This window comes from Anabas testudineus, chromosome 1, assembly GCF_900324465.2.
Source record: "Anabas testudineus chromosome 1, fAnaTes1.2, whole genome shotgun sequence".
Classification (NCBI taxonomy): Eukaryota; Metazoa; Chordata; class Actinopteri; order Anabantiformes; family Anabantidae; genus Anabas; species Anabas testudineus.
In genome coordinates, this window is record NC_046610.1 from 4,609,277 (window position 1) to 4,627,780 (window position 18,504).

The window sequence follows — 18,504 nt, forward strand, 5'->3', positions numbered from 1 at the left end:
TTAAACATCATGCGGCATCTTAGAAAAACTCCTCCCACAGCAGCTGCCACTCACATGGTCCATTTTTGTGATGTAGAGAAGAGGCTCTATGCTGCAGCTCAGGTCCATGATGGAGAACACACTAATGGCGATCTGACACTGGAACACCACAAATGAGTAGTACGACACGAAAGGCATGAGAGCCACAGGCAGGTAGCTGGCTACGATAATGGCCAGGATGATCAGAACCATCCTAAAGGCCTTCTTCTTCACTGGGTGCATCACCTCCTTTCCTGCCACAGAGCGACGGAGGACCCAGATGATGGCGATGTTACAGAAGACCATGACAATAAAGGCAAAGAGTGTCACACCGCTGAAGACCTCATTGACACTCATGACTCCCAGGACGCTCTTGGTGAGACCATGAGCCACAATGAGACCCCAGACCACTATAGAAATGCCAATGCGGATCTTGTTGTCGCGGATACCAGTGAACAGGACTGGGTGGACCACAGCCACATAGCGGTCGAGACAGATACACATCTGGAACAGCAGACAAGAGGAGGAATCATGAAGTAGAGCTTGACTAAAAGGGGCAAAATTACTGGACTAGAAGTTCAACACATGAAACTCATCAACAAATGCTCCACATGTACGTGCCAGACACTCACTCCCAGATTTGAATTGAAGCCGTGGTGTTTACGTTAGAGTAAAAGAAAAAAGACACCCCTCTGAATTACAAATACACAGTTACAGTTACACTATACACATATACACATATAATTATATTCAGATGCAGAGACTTGTCCCATCATTTACTACTGCTCGGGTGTACAGCTAAAACTCACCAAAAACAGTGGTGCTACGTCCTTGATGCCATATGCAAACCTCTGAAAGTACCAAATGCGACTGTCATCCAGCAGTATTCGGTTCACCATTTCCACGGGCGTCATCACGCAGAAGTAAGCATCCAGGAGGGCCAGGTTAAAAATGAAGATGTCAGAGGTGGACGTGTCAGTCTTCTTGGTGGCAATTTGCCACATGACAAGGACATTACAGGGTGTCCCCACTGCCAGATTTAACACCTTGACCACATAGTAGAAAACAAAGGCGTAAGGGGCCACAGCACACTCGGGGAACTCGTACCATGGTCGCCGTCCACATGGTTCACCGGGGGTGCAGTTCATGAGGTCAGTGGCGGGTGAGGAAGTTGGAAGAAGAAGCTGGACAGCTATTGGAAAGAAAGCAAAGCTAATGATTATTTCTTTACTTGTGATATAAAAATAATTAGCTTGTAGATTATTAACATAATAATCTACATTAATTTGAAAATTACCTCAACAAGGTTCAGTTTCCTGCAATCCTCGTTTTTTTTCACCACCTGTAGAACTTTCCTGCATTCAGCATCAGATCTTCAGGGCCAGGGTCTTATAAACAAGCTCTGCAGAGAGTAAAGCTACAATAGAGGAACACCACCTAGCCCTCCTCAATGTAGTGTCAACGCCAAACTGTGATTGGGTGGTAATGCAAAGTAGAGTTGCTCTGACGTTTTTAACGACTGGACACTGTAGATACGTACAAAGAGATTGTTTATGTTGTGCAGAACATACAATATCTGTTATGCAATGATACAATATGTCCATATGCACAAAGCAATAGTCCAAGTTGTTGCATTATAAAAACATCAGTGTTACAGATTCCTCAAACATGGCCTAAGGTTGTTTTTGTGTGCGTGTGTGTTTTTGTTTTGTTTTTTATTTTCATTTTTAGCTGATCTCAGGTCTGTTCCAATGAGTCCTTTATCTATAGTAGCACTGCAGCCGATTCATCTCACTGATGCAATTGTACACGTTTAAGTAAACAGGTGATGCAAGGTAAGCATAAGTGAGAAATCTAATGCAAGATGTTACCAATGTGCCCAGACTATTAAGTGTTAAGAAAGAACATTCTATTGGGAATACAAGCTTGCCAAGACATTACAAATACCCACTTACATAAACCGTGCTGTGCTGCAACGTTTATCATGACACAACCAACACTCCGTTGTCACTTGCAATGCTAGTTTAGCGTGTAACAACAATTGCAAAATGTCTTGTGGCTCTGGAGAAACTCGATGAGATCATCAGCTTAAACAACCAATACAAGTGCTTTGGTTCTGACCATTCGCCAACCTCACGTCTTTTGCAAGTTGCGCAACCCTAGAACGGCACAACAAGAAATGTTAAAGAATGTTGTTATGATAACTTTAATATTTAATATCTTTAGATGTGGTAGTAGTAAACATTGCATAAAGAAAAATATGATAAGGAAAGTGCTTAGCATTCAATAAAACAGGCTAATGACACGAGTTGATGCTTTGTCAGGTCATGTTACAGTTATGTAAGAGAAGGTAAAATGTATATACAACGTATAAACCTGCTGTATTTAACTGTCTTCTTACTCAAATAGTTATAGAAGGATAAGTTATTCACACTTTTCTCTGTGGCATCCAAGGAATCACTGTTCTAATGTGACAATTACAGATGACATGGTACATTCATTTAAACAGAATGTAACAGGCAAATCAATTAGTAGAAAGGCTACAATGATGATGTACAAACTGTATGTAAATTGAGGTTAAGTTGGTTATTTAAAAGACTATACTGTTTGTTAAAGTACTGGACAGGATTTAATGATGCAGCTTAAATCCACAACTCCAGTCCAATTTGATGACACATACGCAGACGATACTGTCCTTATGTCCTTATGATTTCTATAATACATTGTGATTACATGTATTTATCCCCAGATATTCCACACAGCCTATCATGTGCCAGTTTTGACTGTGGTTATTCAAATGTAGGAAATAACTCTCCATGAAGAGCCTGGTTTCTACCAGCTGGTTATTTGTGGCCGTCATCCATCTCTGCGAGAATTCTGGGACTCCTGGTGAACAACATTGTGATTTCTAAAAGGTACAGTGAGTGTGAATGTCTTCATGTATAAGAATTTTTCCATGTGATTCAGAAATGCATGTGACTTTTCACAAGAGCCAGTTATCTACGATCATATCTGGGCCAAGTTTGGTGACTTAAAACATAAGTAATACCCACTAGTAACTAACAAAGTAGAACTGCACATCCATTCTGATAACACTGTAAACACCTGCACCTGCTGCTGCTTAGCCTAGCATCTTAAATTATTAACAAGCTGTAATCACATGCATAACGGTTTCTTTAGAAATGTCTTTAATTGAAGTAATTATCATATTTGCTTTTTGCCACCTACATGACTTTGTTTGCATTTAAATATATATACATTTAGTTATTATTATTATTATTATTAATAATAAATGTATGATTGGCACCCTCCTAGACCTTCATTGATGATACTAGGTAGTTAGGCAGTATGCTGTAATATAAGATATTTAAGAAAAAAATGTACAGGCCGATTTTACAGAAGTAATATTGTTACAGTGGGCTAAATTTCCTGTGACTTCGAGGTTGATGGTTAAGTCCTCAATTGCTCCGGCTGCAGTGAAATGCATGTGAATTTGTGCCATTACAGTGAATTTGCATTATGTGTACAAGAGATGCAGAACACCTGGCAAAGATAAATGGAATATGTAAAGTCAAGATGTGAAGTTTGTAGAGACTGGTGAGGCTATTTTTCAAATCTGTGGCTGGAAACAATAGAGTAAATGCAGTCAAGCCTGACCAGGTACAGCCCTACACCAGGTTGTTTATTATTTAGAGGTAGTTGCAAGTAGGATAAAGATATTTATAACATGTATTACAAAATAGATAGAACAATAATATAAATCAGTCAGTAAATGAGTTAATAAGCAAATAAAAAGAAATTAACAAACATAAATTAATGAATATGAATGAGTTTCAACTGGGCAAAACATCATTTATTTCAAGTTTAATAAAACAATACTTAGTAGTGGGGTTTTCGTCAAACTTTCTTTTAATTCTGCTCAGGAACACAACACAAACTGCACCTCAACCTCGACCCGGCTGCTGTGATGGAAATCTGTAAAGGTAATGGAACCATCAACCACAGCATGAGAGATCTTTCTCTGGAGCTAGCCTGGTACTTTCTGCCCTCAGCAGCGATTGTGCCACCAATGGGCCTGCCAACTAATGCTCTGGTCTTACGTCTCTTGCTGGGCAAACGTGGTATCTGCTCCACCTCTGAGATCTTCACACTCAACCTGGCTGTATTTGACTTCCTGTTTTGTCTCATGGTTGCTGTCGAATACACCATGCTCCTGCACCTTCAAACAGTGGATGCTGCTAACTTTGTATCTTGGAGTTTGAACCAAGCAGGAGGTCCGATGTTGCTCTGCATATTGGGTTTTGACAGCTACATGGCTGTGTGCCATCCGCTGGTCTTCCGCCGGCTCAAGGGCCCCAAGCTGAGGCTGTCAGTGTGCTCAGTGGTGACCACCATGACAGCTGGTTATTGCTGTTTGCTTAATGTCTCTCTACCAGTCAAGTGGAACATAATAGCTGTGTTCCTGTGTGGTGCCATAATGATCATTTCAGTCTGCAACATCTTGATGCTTAAGTCCCTTCGCCAGACAGGGCCCAGCAGGAAAGAGGTCCATCCAGTGAAACGTCGAGCTTTTAGGATAGTGCTGACGTCATTTGTGCTAGTCATTGGCCACTACCTTCCCCCACTACTCGAGTACGCACTGAAGAATTTGGATCCCCATCATTTCCCTATGTTCTCTCCCCTCACCTCTGTGAGCTACACAGCTCTCTCCATGAGCAGTTTTGTTCAGCCTATGTGTTATCTTGTGAGGACCAAGCAGCTTCCCAAGATTGGATGTTTCCAATCCCTTAGTGCCGAGACAAAAACTGTGGCAACAGTTTAGAGCAGCCTGACCTTAGGGAGCACAGTCAGATGTGAGGGAATAACTTGACTGTAGTTAGGATGATGGGTAAATGTGGTAAAACAGTCTCATGCTAGCACTAGTTTAAGTTGCATATTTTAGCTTTAAATATAGAACAGAATTTATCAGCATAAAAGTAAGAAACTTTTCGACAGTGAATGTAGACTTAGAACAAGCACATGTATATAGAAATGCATTAGAAAGTTTGTATTGTGTTCATAAACAATAATGTATAATAAGCATGCTTTCAGCGGTCTACAGTGTTTTATTGAATAAATCAGACATACATCCCTGTTTGGCTTACATAGGTATTCAAAGTCAAATACTCTGGACAACCCTTAAAGCTGTATCTGACAAATTAAACTGTTACATTAAAAGATAAAACGATGGTCAGCTATGATAACAAGACTTCCTAGATTACTGTGAACAATTCAACAGTGTGTATGGAGACGATTAACCTACTTCAATAATGAACTTCGGCACTGGGCTGGATGTTGTTCATATGGCTTTACACACAGACACATACAAAGATACTGGCATTAGGACTGTACAGGCTGTTCAACAGCTTTCAGATATGACAACAAATGTTTCACCTCTTTTTTTCCTTTTCAAATCTAGGACACATTATACATAATGACATGATCTGCATCTCAGACTTCAATCACGAATCAACTCAGTGCAATAAATAAAATACATTTTGTAATGACTGAAAATCATAATTCTTGATCATACAAACTGAATATATTTAAGGAATAACTGCAAATAGAAACTGTAACATCATTTTATGAGCTACAATCAGTTTAAAGTACATGTATGCAGTACAACAATTTTAAATATACTTAACCAACAACCAACCAAACACGAATTATATTAAAAATATTTTTGCCGACTATTGATAACTATTTGCCGACTATTGATAAAATAGTCATCTGAGGATTTGTATAACCCATAATAAAACTAACTGTATCTTAGCTGTGGAAATGACAGATTTTACCTGCAATCACCTCTAGTGCACTTCATAACAGAAACAAGCGTCTAATATTTTCTCTACCAGCGTCCGTCTAAAAACTCAAGAATAATCAGTCCAATCAATATTTGTATTAAAAGGTAGTCTTATATATTAGAGATTCTGAACTGTAAACTTTATTGATTTTTTACATCTATTATATTGGAAAGTACTGTCAAACGGATCCTGTAACACAGACATGATACATGAATACATAAATGAATATTCTCACTTTACATATTAATAAATACAATAATTTCCTGATTGTGTAGCTCATCCAATGTGGAAGTGTTATCTATGAAGTATAAACAGATGTCATAGAGTGGACATGATGCCTTTCGAAGAGCTTAGAAAAATACGTTTTTCAAGTGTTCAAGTACAGGAAATTAAATCCAAACGGAGTTTTAATGTGCTTTTTTTTTTTACAAAGCTGCGTATGCTACCTTTTGTAGAAATACTCAAATGTAACTTAATAACAAACAATACTGATTTAAAACATTCACTGCTGCCTTTTGTAAAGTTTGTACCTATTTTCCTTTGGTACATCGCATCAGTCAGAACATGAGCAACAACAAAAAATCAGAAAAGTGTCCTGTCAGCAACAGCGTGCAACTGCTACATGCCTTATAGAAAAAACTAAACTAGATCTTTAAAAGTAAAAGTAAAAGACATTAAATAGTTGACTGGAAGTTGAGTCATGACAACTGGACTTCCTTCTTGTTAGGTTGAAATGCTTCACTACTCATCCAAGTAGCTTCTTCAGTAACTATTACATAGTTAAATTAATTTAGTGCCCAGAAATGGACAAAGCATGTTAGAAATAAGCTTCTTTAACTTCAATAATGTCACCTCATCATTTTATGTGTTGTGGCACGAAGACTTTGCCGTATCTCATCCCATTTGTGAAAATCTCGGTTGTAAAGGTTAATTTAACATCACTCCAGTGCAGCAGCGCAGTGGTAAAATGGTAAAAGAAATACAAATTTAAAGGGCATATTCCACGTAGTATTGTAAACTGCGCTGTGAAGCAGGAAATACCTGATAAATAGTAACAAAAAAAATTATTTTTGGCACGCTCGTGGTATAAATAGTATAATATTTGATGCTTTGATGCTCTCAAATGGTTTCGCTAGATAGACTTTTGGTTCTCAAAACCATGTTTTTACACTAAATTCTTTACATCTATTCAAAGCCCAACATGCACTTTAAAATGTGCACATTAATGTCACTGTAATAATAAGCAGTCCAAGCAAAAATAGAGGACCAACAGGAGTAACACTGGCCCTGAAGACCCATCGGACCACCACAGAGAATTTTAATTCTTTAAAAAGAGTTTGTTGCAAATGTACTTTGTTGTCCACTGGAATGAAACGTCATGCCACATTCAGTGAATCTCATGTTGAGGCGATCTTCCCGTGTACCCGAAAGCGGTAAAGACACGTATATTCAACATGACCCCAGTTACTGAGGACACGAAGCTCCACATATCGATAAACCTCATCACTAGGACTCTGCATGTTGGGGATGGTGGCACAAGAGGAAAGAAAAGAACAGACAGAGAGAAATGAGTGCATGGTGACATTCAAGACCTCACATACGTTAAACATAACAGAAAGCAGTTGTAACATGTCCAGCCTCTCTGTGAATATCATGGCGTCTGTCTATTTGGATTTAGTTTGAACTTACAGGCAACTGAAAGGTCTGTGTTGACTCCGCATTCTCATCGTAAGTGAACGTCCCGAGTAGTGTTCCTTCTTCTGTGTCATTTTTCATGCCCTACGAAAAGACATAGTACAACATATTTAGAATCTGAATAGGAAAGGGTGTCCCCACCTTTTTACTGCTCCTGTAGTGTCTTTTTATTTATAACTTCACATCCAATAGTTCATGACATCAGACAGTAGTACTAAGCAGCTCTGCACCATTATACCACATTTTCAATGTATCTGTAAATTAAACACGGTCTAATTAGACTGGACAGTTTTTGTCAGTAACACCTTTTTCTTCTGGAGCCAAATGAAAGAGGCAATTTATTCAAGACTATGATTAAAAAAGCAGATATAAAATGCAACACTGCATATCCGTACTGGGAAAACTCACATAGACTTCAAAGTCTTTTGGTGCAGAGTCAATGCGGCCAGTGGGGGAGTTGTACCGCGGCAGGTGATCCAGCGTCACATGAGTTATCCTTACAGGATGAGAGAGAGAGATGACAAGAATCCCCTGGACACCATGAAACGCCCAACATTTCCCTGGGAGCAGCACTGGGTAACCCTGGGGAGGAGGGATGGACAAGTGTTAAATCTATGAAGAACAAAGGAATAGATGATCAGAAAAGACAGGGGTTTTCAGGGAAAAGAACACAGGAGGATTATCATTATACCTGAATAACAGTGCGTGGGCTTTCAGATGGGTACCAGAGGGGGAAACCAAAAAGGGTCACACACGCTGAACGAATACGATACGTCTCAGAACATCTGGTGCTGATCACACTGGCACCTAAACACAGATGCAGTAAACCTGTTAAATTAAACCTGTTATGCAGTACTGTTAGCTAAAGCACAGTGAACGTCCTTGACATGTTTCTGACCTTGAGTCTCCAGGGCAAAGTCGGCCATTTTGTCAGCCATAGGACGTCCACAGTCTGAGCAGCCTCCTTTGTCTGCGAGCCTGATTGCATCATGCTCCTGATTTACATTCACACATATTATAGACCTCATGAGTGCTGACATACACATTAAATTGAAGTTACATCGCATATCAAACATCATTCAGAAATCTAATAAAAAAAGTAATGGACACCACATACAACACACAACATGAAGCCTCAAAATAACAGACTTTAATGTGATGTCATGTCAGTAGGCGTTCATTAAACATTGTCTCAATACCTCTACTTACCTTGATGCGGTCTGTGAACCACTTCTCCATGGCCTGTTGGAGCTCTGGAGTGAGATGACTGTGTAAGATGGCACTGGTTTCAGGATGGGGGGCTGGAGGAGGCATCAGCTGAATGGACAACAACTCCTGCGACAGCTATGAAAGACAGGAAGTGATGCACAGAAAACAGGTCAAGCTGGAAGACAACACAAACAAGAGATCTATGATAGTTGTATTACGGATGTTACCTTGGCATTCTGGGCCTCCAAAGCTTGGATCCTAAGGCTGAGGCTAGACTGACCAGTGTGGCTCTCTGTCTGGTACTCCATCATCTTCCTGTCCAACCCAGACACCTCCTGCTCCAGACGCAGACGACTGTCAGAGTTCACAGCCTCTAGCTTTGCTTTCATATTCTGCATGTCCAGCTGTATTCGCTCCTTCATCTAAGAGAGAAACATGTAGCTGTATCAAGGTAGGTGGGAAATTACAGGGAAAAGTTATCCACGCATTGACATTACATGTTTGCCATTTTATTAACTAGTATCTCAACAAGAACCTAAATCCGATGTAGACTCCTTCTTATTAAATGATATATTCAGATACTGTATATCCTGCCCCTAAAGGGCCACTGTCCTGCTTTTATTTTTACAACCATTCCTGCACTTATAGCTTCTGACTGGCTGAACACACCTGATCCAGGTAATTAACAGTGGTTAGGGATAGTTTAAAATTACCTTTGAAATTAGCTTTATTTAGCTCAAATTGAAATATTTACAAGGAAATTAAATCTATGTAAATAACTAATTAAATCTGGTATCTTGAAATAAATAACTGTGTTTAGTTGTGGACATAGTTTGCACAAGTACAGCTCATCCGAAATGTTTCTCTATCACTGCCACTAGATATTAAAACCCAGCTAATTTATCATCCTGCAGTATTCTGGCTTCCACAGCCACAAACTGTTGTTAACTTCTACAGAGCAGAAACAAGAGAGGACACAGACAACAACATACAGAGAGAGACAGAGAGATTCTCCTACCTGAGAGAGAAGCTGTTCTTGTTTCAGCTGCAGCTCTACCTGCAACCAAACACACAAATACATGTTATACTTGCAAACATGTCACAAAGAGCAACATATGACCCTTGACCATGCCATTTTGTTTTACTATTAAACTGATTGTTAAGAATGTTTTGGTGAATTTGGGAAAGCTAAAATACAATTTACTTGCAAAAACTGCAGATGTCTGTTTGCTGTTTCTTACCAAAAGAAGTTGCATTTTTGCTTCAACAGCAGCAGACACAACAGCTGGATCCTGCAGGGAAAAAAAAGGAGTCATAAAACTACATAAACATAAAAAACATTACATGTAAGCAAACAACAAATAAACAGCTGTTTATTAGAAGGAAGGATCATTAATATTCTAATTATTATTTGGTGATACAGTGTATTTTTCCTTTTCTTTAGTGTTTTTTACAGTGTATATAATAAGTGGCTTTCTTAATAGTGACATTTATCTAATCCTAGTGTGTCTGTGAACTTTTAAAATATCCAGTGCCAATTAATATAAACCATTCAAACATAACCAGTGAGATGCAAACGATCTGCAACTGAGCCCTACCACCACAGGTGTAGATTGCATGGTGCTGGGTTGAGGTGGAGGAGTGGCAAGGATAACAGGTTCACCCTTGGGTTTTGGCTGTGACAGGGTCTTTGTTACAGTCATGCGGGAGATGAGAGAGGTCAAAAAAGGGAGGATGAACCAAATGCCTGTAGGAAACAGGAGCGTTAGTTCCTTAAGAACAGACAGTCTACATGAAGCAAACATCACCTCACTCCATGTATCTCTATAACATGTAGGGTTGTGCTATGACTCATTCAGTCAAACTGAGGTGGAGGTGTGTGAGGAATAACTGAACGCAGAGACCTAGCAGTGCTCCAGTGCAAATCATACACACACTGTATGACAGACCTTTCCACCTGTTCACTAATTTCCTGGAGGTAATCACAAATCTAAACTGATGTCAGGAAAGCAGGTATAGATCATGATTTATTTTATAACTACACAAGAGTGCAATCATCAAAACTGAAGAAACATTCTCATGTTTGTGAATGTAAAATCAAACACAGTCAGGTCAGTCAGTTCTTCAGAGCTATAACATTCAATTTGTCTCTTTCTGACAAGTAAACATATGACTTTAAAGGCACATCATATCCAAACACTCATGTTAAATGTGTCACTTACACAAAAGTATGAGGAGGAGGAGGAGGAGAAGGAGGAAAAGCAGTCCAATAGCCTTCTTCATACGATGGCTGAGTGATGTATTTGCTGCAGGAGGAGAATGGAAGTTCATTTGCAGGGATTTTAAGCCATATAAGCCTGAGCCTAACCACATGCAATGATTGTGAAAACACAGCTGTATGGGCTTATGACAGCAGGATATATGTGGACAAAGAAGAATGTGAAATCCACTTTACATTTAAGTATATGAACATACTGTACATACATTTACACATGCAAGTTTACATGGAGACAAAATGAATTAAAACACATAAAACAAGACCATACCTAAAGTTCTTAGGTGCATTATTTTTGACTGTGCTGCAGTGGCCATCGATGAGGCTGAGTCTGTACAAAAAATAGGAAACAATAACACTGATTTATTGGCATGCAAAGACACACACACCCAGTACACACATTATACACTACAGCACCCACCCATCAGTCTAAAGAAGGCACTGTTGATTGCGCTTTTGTATCCTGTGCTGGTACTGCTGGTGGCGGGTGTGGGCTTCCTGTAAGTGCCTTCAGAAGATGAGTACCCTGAGCTATCTACACCACTCTGACTCAGCTCTTTGTGGTCCGGCCGGAGGTGTAATCCTGGCCTGCTGGTGTTGTAGAGCGCAGGATGGGTGTACTTCTCTGGCGGTACTGCGGGGCAGCACGAGGGGGCTTGACTCCGACCTGATGATGGGGTCAGGGCAGGCCGAGGGGTGGCTGTGGTGGAGACGTAGGGAACAGTCCTCATAACTGACTGTGTCTGGCTGCTTGATGGAGAAGGAGTCAGGCCTGAGAGGAACAATCAAAGGGAACAGTTATCTCTGAATACATTGGTTCTTTTACAAATGCTGCACTCAACGACCACTTTCCTAAAAGCACCTGCTATAAGCTTTCTGCTGTACGTGTATTCCAATGTTGTATCATTAAACAAATACTAACTGTCATTGTCATTCCTAAGCAAATGGGATGTTTCGTTTTTCTTACCATCAGACGGGCCAGCAGCGACAGGCGACTCTGGGCTGGATAAACTAGTATTGCTGTTGGCTCTACTGGAGGTACGGCCGCCAGCTTTGCGGATACCTGCCTTCTTCTTGAAAACCCTAAAGAAATAGGACACACACACAGACGCTGAGGTTAGAGACAGGACAACGATTGCTTAACGTTACAGTTAGGAAATAATAGTTGCAGAGCTGACACATGAGCGCGCGCGCACACACACACACACACACACACACACACACACACACACACACACACACACACACACACACACACACACACACACACACACACACACACACACACAGTAACATACTTGACAGGATTTTCACGGTAGGATATGTTTGTCACACTACTGGAGTCAGATTCTTCATCTGAATTGTAGTAGCCGCCAGACACCAGGCGAGAACTCCTACGAGACATGACTGCAGGACACAGAGAGAGAGGAAAAAAAAAACAACATAATTTATAAATATTTTGCAAAACTCCTTAATTTGTACGAAACATCTCATCAGTACATAGCAGAAGATACGGGATACATTCAATTCTGTGGATAGGTATTACTGTTTTCCTAAAAATAAAATAAATATAATATAATAATAAATATAATATATAAATAATTTCTTTTGATGTTAGCAGAGGCTAGTGTCACCAGTACCGTCTTTCTCTCAATCAGCCTCTTTGTCAGTCTCATTTGGTCTGCGAAACATAATAAAATAATAACTAATAACTATAAATAATAACTTTTCCCGTATGCCAGTTGCAGGAGACAAAATATAATAAACATGAAATGTGTAATGAGACCTTTCTTGCATAGTACAAAGAACAGTAGCAGCAGCTTATGTCACTGAAACACAAGTATTATCAGTGGTTAAGATTATAACATCAGCAAGAACAAGAACATCAAGCTATTTTACTACATCTGCTCTCTGTTGCAATGACCTGGTTTTCCTATACACCCGTAGTAGTTACAGGAGTAGGCTGAATTCATTACCAGTGCTAGTAAAACATACTCAAACATACGTTACTATTAGTGACAGTAGTAGACAGGAGTAATCGTTGCAGAGACTCTGTAACAGATGCTCGCTTGGTTAATCTTGGCTGCCTGTAATCCAGCTAATCTACAGGAGGTCTGAATAAAGACACAAATAACGTCCAACTTCCATAACAAAGACATATACTAAAGTCAGTCATAAGTCAGTACTGCAGAGGATTATGGAAATCCTTCATACATTAACTGACATACCATCCTTCAAATGAAGAAACCTGAGAATGCATTAGTTGAGCAGCAGGTGATATTGATGACCAGAATAAAAAGCACAATGTGACTTCATCTGCTTTACCTTCTAATCATGTTTAAAACTCAACCTCCAGGTTAACCCACAGAAATCACATCTCATAGATAATGCAACACCTTAAATATCACTGGTCAGTGTGTTATTAAAGCACACATAATCAGCATAAAACACAGCTCACAAGATTAACTACTTGTCCAGCTAATTCCTCTGTCTTAACCCTGTTTGTTTATGCAGATTAATTGAAGCAAACCCTAAAATCTATGAAGGAATAATTCTAAATTTGTAAAAGATCTATCAACATTAGTGTTTATAAAATAACTGTAAAACGCTGTGTATTTTCATTCATTCATCAGACTGTCAATAAAACATGCCACAAATGCAGCAAATGTAACTGCCATTTGCCTGCATGTATTCTTATGATAGATGTTTTTCATTATACAATTTTAATAATAATTAACAATCTTAACTAAACTGCATCTACAACCATGTGTGCATATTGTAACCTAGTGACATCAGGGTGCACAAATAGACTCATGAGGATGAAATTCAGCTTCAGTCCTCCTTATGACGCAGCAAAATAATAACCAAGTTACCAGACAAATTAGCCATTTAAGTAAAATTGTAGTTTTTCAAAGTAATAAATGATTAGTACATACAATGCACAGTGACAACCACCTCTGCAAGACTCCACCCCAAGTCATAAAAATCCACTAACCTTCAGAAGTTTGTAATCCAGTCTTGTAACTTCCCAATAATGTCACAGTATATCCTGAGCCTCTTTAAAAGACACTAAGCTCTCACAAGAAGTATCCTAGTTAAAGTTTGAATTAGCTTTCTGATTTTGCTAGCCAGGGGCAGGACTGCAGCAAAGGACTAAGTCGTTCTGCTGAAAAGAGCGGCAAAAGATGACAGGGAAGCTGTGGCTGTTTGTAACCAACAGAGACAGGAAGTCAGGGTGAAAGCTCGCGTGCACATACATAAAAACGTCCCCTCCCACAAAGGGCGTCAAGTTAGATAAATGTAAGTGAGGAGGGCTGAGAGACAAAAGAGTGAAGACGTCAAAACATCAACAAACTGTGCTGATGCTGTAAACAGATATTAACAGCAACATCGCCCATGACTACGCCTACAAACAGTCCACTGGTGTGGTTGCCAAAGCCAACAAACAGACCTCTTCTCATTATTGAAAATTAGGATATCACGCTGTCATTGTGAAACTTTCTGTGTCCTACTTTCCAAAACCATCTTGCAAACATTTCTTCAACACCTGTCCGTACACTGAATACATTTCATAAAGCAAAGTCCCCATGTCCTAGATGGGATTATGTGTCTTTATTGTGACTTTACCTTTCTTGTCCGGCCAACCACAGGTATGTATATATAGAATAATTCCTTGCATTTTTAATTTGCACATTAGCCTCTGACAAATTCTTGCTTAAATGTGTTAAATTAGGTGACACAAAAAGCTCACAAAATACATCTTTAACTCTTAGCAAGTGTGGTTAAACAAAGATTACCAAAGAGGATGTCACTAACAAACTGTAAGGAGTGAGATGTTTAAAACTATTATCAGCCACATATCTCACATTTTAAAAATAGTATTTCAGAGAACTGAGAACATGTATTTTCTTCCAATTGCAATGTGCTTTGAAACCATTTTGTAAACCAACAAACAGCAGCAATATTTTGATTCCACAGCAACAACAGCGTCAATTCACAAATGAGCAAACAAACAACCCTCATTCACACTTACAATAGCATTACTTTCTTCCTAGCATGTCAAGAGGCTTTAGCTAAGAGTGTGGAGAAGGGAGCAGTTTGCACTTTAATTCCTTCAAATCCTTCTCTCCACATTAAATGCCAGCTCAGTGCAGACTAGTTCTGCACTTTACCCTTTTGAACATACTAACCCTCTCCATATATAAGCACTGAAATACTGCAGGAATACTTTATTGCATCCTACTACTTTATCAAGACTCTATCAATATTTGTTTCCGACTAAACATCCTATCCACTTGATCTAAAACCAAACTATATCTTACATTTGCCTGTTGATAATCTAAAAGGCAGGAAAGGCGTTTTTGCCTTGGAACGGATTGAAAGACCATTTTAGGCCCCATGTGACCATCAGGTATTATTCCACAGTCTGCAAATTCATGAATAGGCAAATCTCAGAAAGACGAGAACATCCCCGGTACACAGAGAAAATACTGTTTCAGGTCCAGTGGGAGTCACATGCAGAAAGGGACAAAAGATGCTGTTCATCCACAGTATGGAGAACAAACAAAAATGTATTTAAATCATGTGAAATTACAGCTACAATTCAGATGAGGAGCCACAGAAAAGAAGCACATCACATCTGCCACTAACTTTGCGTGTGAGGTAGTTTTACTGTTTTGCCCACAGGAAGTGAATTAAAAGCAAAACTCGAGAGTGAAACTGTCTAATGAACAGCACCAAGCTGCCTCAGTCGTCCCTTTGGTATCTAACATTCAACTACAGTATTTATGTGTAATGCCTCATTGTATACAACAAATAGAAGCTAAATTCTTTTGGGAGTATAAGAACTGCTAATGTACGCCTGGTGATTCGACAGCAGTGTAAAAAACAAAAAAAAAAAAAAGGAAAGTAACACAATCAAGAACACGTATGCTATGTATTAGCATGTGTGAGCTACTGTAGGGCTAAAACTAACAGTGATTTTGATTGTAGTTCTATCTGTTGATCATTTGTTAATTTGTTGTTCAAAGATCATCTAGTTTACAATGACATATAGCAGTTAATGGTAAATGCAGTGAACCCTCACATTGGGGAAGATGGAGTCACCAAAATTTGTTAATTTATTCTTAAAATTACTTAATAAAAACATTGTTTTTCATCATAAATGTTTCATCCCTAGTGTGAGACCAATAAGTCAGTAGCAGTGATCTAAGCTGAATCAGAAGCTACATGTTTTACACAGGACCGGACAGGGTGGGGCACTGCAACTGGTCCAGCATCTTGACCACTGACACCGGCGGGGTCCAGACAAAGATGAAAAAATGACATGGAAGTATACAAGTAACTGTGAGTAATGAGGGGAAATAAAGAATGAGCTAGAGCAGATTGGAACAAAGGCACTGGCACAGTGGGGAGAAAGGCAGGCAGCACAACAAAGATGAAAGACTGAAAGGTGGACAAAGAGATAAAATTACAAAGGGAACAAAACATGAAACAAAGGAATGTGTGTGTAATGTTAGTGTGAACTCAAAGGGGCAAAACAGTGGTAGTGGTAAACACTTTTATGGGTTTAAAAAGCCAACATAGAAGTTTGGGTTTTCTCTGTGAGTGAATACATGTAGAAAACGAGGAAGAAAGAAAGTGCCTGGAAATGGCTGCAGGGAAAACAAAAAGTGAAAACTGTGGGAAGAAGCAGGCAAATAAAGGAATGCAGAGAATCGGTCTTCAAACCAAAACCAACTGGCAAACTATTACTTTAGGACAGCACCACTGAAATATGATTCAGACATAGAGAGCAAATGAGTCATCATCTGTGTGCACTGGCTTTAGATCGAGGAACTCAGGCCCTTTATAAAGCAGAGGGGGTAAAATACTAACTACAGTCATTTAAGCATATGCAGCTACCTAATAGGGTCTGTTTCAACCAATGTGAACCAGATGCTCGCATTGCATTCTCTCACTCTGTCCACTTATTTCTCTACTCCTTTAATAGTATGCCATCTGACAGTACAGCTTTATGTACTACTGGGGAATATGGTAAAGTCTGAGACTCTCTGTAAGGAAACTGTACTTTGTCGCCCGAGTTCTTCAGCTGTGTGACGATCCCTGCCAAAGAATCTCCGGCAGGCAAATGCCCTCTATCACTTCTACACATAAATCTTATTTTTAACTGCAGCAATTTGTAATAATACTTAAAAAATAAGACAAACAAACAAGAATAAAAGGCAGTTGCACGTATGTGTTGCAGTAAAAATAGGTGGAACACTTGAAACTGACAAGACACAGCACAACAGGTGGGTACTACGATGATTGGTGGGAAAAGAGACCACAAACAGTTGAATAGTTAGTTTTTTAGTTTTTAACTCACATATTCTTTTGTATAACCTATAATAATAATGATCATAACTATCACAGCAGAAATGTGAGCAGCGCACAAGTTTTAAACAGCATGATAAACGTGTTTTTGTGATTATAAACTATATAACTAACACATACCTCAAACAAAATGACAAGCCCCCGGAAACCCTGACTTAGCTCCTCATCATTTCTATGCTAGAAACGCCCTTAATGCTTATCATGCACAGTTAACACACCAGACCCTAATGACACAGCACAGTCTCATTTTGCTTATGACAGACAGACGTGCTGCATGCATTAAAAGAAGGAAGAAATTAAATCAGAAAAATAATTCCTTTTCCTCCTGTAAGGAATTTAACAGCAAATAGTGTTTGTTTACATGAATTAGCTAGCTACACGTTTTGCCGAGCTCATTATGCGTTTAGGTTAGCTAACGTTTACTCATTAAGCTAAAGTTATTAATCAACTTTAATTTGTTAACTCAGCTTTGAAACTATACAGAAATACGCCAGCACGGTGCATATACAGTTAATGTTTAAGTCATCGATTGATGTATTTATTCATTTAAATTTTAAGCAGCCTGAAAACTGTGAATTAAACAAAGTAAATATAAAACTATGCTAGCTCTGTGTAACACGCTAAGAGGCTGCCTGTGAACGCAGCAGCCAATTAACCGACAAAAGCATCACATTGAACACCGAGACACGAAAAGTCAGTGTTTTTCTTTATGTTTATCGATAAATGAGCTTTAATAAGCACGAACCGGACTCGTTTCCTCCGTGTTTTTAACTCACCTCGTTATGTTGTGTGGTCTGTCGCAGTTGAACAAAAACACCACGCCGGGCGGTTGCGAACTGTCAAATTCTCCGTCAGGAAATGATGAGAATCTCCTGTCGCAGCCTGCACGACCACCAAGCTCTGTTTAAAGAAACACCTCCACTCGGTTTAACTAACCCTAACACAGTCCCAAAACAGCGAGGTAATTACTGATGAAGTGAGGAGCTGGCTGGTTTAACTGAGAGCTCAGACAGACGGTCGGTAGCTGCTCTGACAGCTCCGACGTTTCGTTGTTGACAGTAGCTGCGTTAAGCTAGCAAGGACCACTTC

General features: G+C 39.4%; 2 protein-coding genes across 3 annotated transcripts; both read right to left on the reverse strand.

Moving 5' to 3' along the window:
- Nucleotides 1–1,166, reverse strand: LOC113161810 (P2Y purinoceptor 1-like). Its single transcript, XM_026359616.1, has 2 exons — nt 828–1,166; nt 1–522 (listed from the first exon to the last, which is right to left on the reverse strand). The coding sequence occupies exons 1-2, from the start codon at nt 1,164–1,166 to the stop codon at nt 1–3; spliced, it is 861 nt and encodes a 286-aa protein (XP_026215401.1).
- Nucleotides 1,167–5,103: 3,937 nt separating this feature from the next.
- si:dkey-92f12.2 lies at nt 5,104–18,487 on the reverse strand. 2 transcript variants are annotated; one of them, XM_026360163.1, is made up of 16 exons: nt 18,192–18,487; nt 12,339–12,447; nt 12,008–12,123; nt 11,462–11,812; nt 11,312–11,371; nt 10,988–11,071; nt 10,364–10,512; nt 10,007–10,057; nt 9,784–9,822; nt 8,993–9,187; nt 8,766–8,900; nt 8,455–8,551; nt 8,248–8,363; nt 7,965–8,138; nt 7,551–7,640; nt 5,104–7,375 (listed from the first exon to the last, which is right to left on the reverse strand). In XM_026360163.1, exons 2-16 carry the CDS (start codon nt 12,443–12,445, stop codon nt 7,259–7,261), a joined length of 1,881 nt encoding a protein of 626 aa, XP_026215948.1. In that variant the 5' UTR covers nt 12,446–12,447; nt 18,192–18,487; the 3' UTR covers nt 5,104–7,258. The 2 variants fall into 2 exon arrangements, with proteins under 2 accessions (XP_026215948.1, XP_026215949.1); XM_026360164.1 differs by lacking the exon at nt 18,192–18,487 and adding an exon at nt 14,036–14,904.
- Nucleotides 18,488–18,504: the final 17 nt, after the last annotated feature.

Bases quoted from the DNA above. Each gene is read 5' to 3' on its own strand.
- LOC113161810 (XM_026359616.1), bottom strand. From the start codon at position 1,166: ATGAACTGCACCCCCGGTGAACCATGTGGACGGCGACCATGGTACGAG. The intron at 523-827 runs GTGAGTTTTAGC...CTGCTGTTCCAG, and splicing joins ACGTAGCACCACTGTTTTTG to ATGTGTATCTGTCTCGACCG.
- si:dkey-92f12.2 (XM_026360163.1), bottom strand. From the start codon at position 12,445: ATGTCTCGTAGGAGTTCTCGCCTGGTGTCTGGCGGCTACTACAATTCA. The intron at 11,072-11,311 runs GTATGGTCTTGT...CTCCTCCTGCAG, and splicing joins AATGCACCTAAGAACTTTAG to CAAATACATCACTCAGCCAT. The intron at 8,364-8,454 runs GTCAGAAACATG...ATCTGTGTTTAG, and splicing joins CTTTGCCCTGGAGACTCAAG to GTGCCAGTGTGATCAGCACC.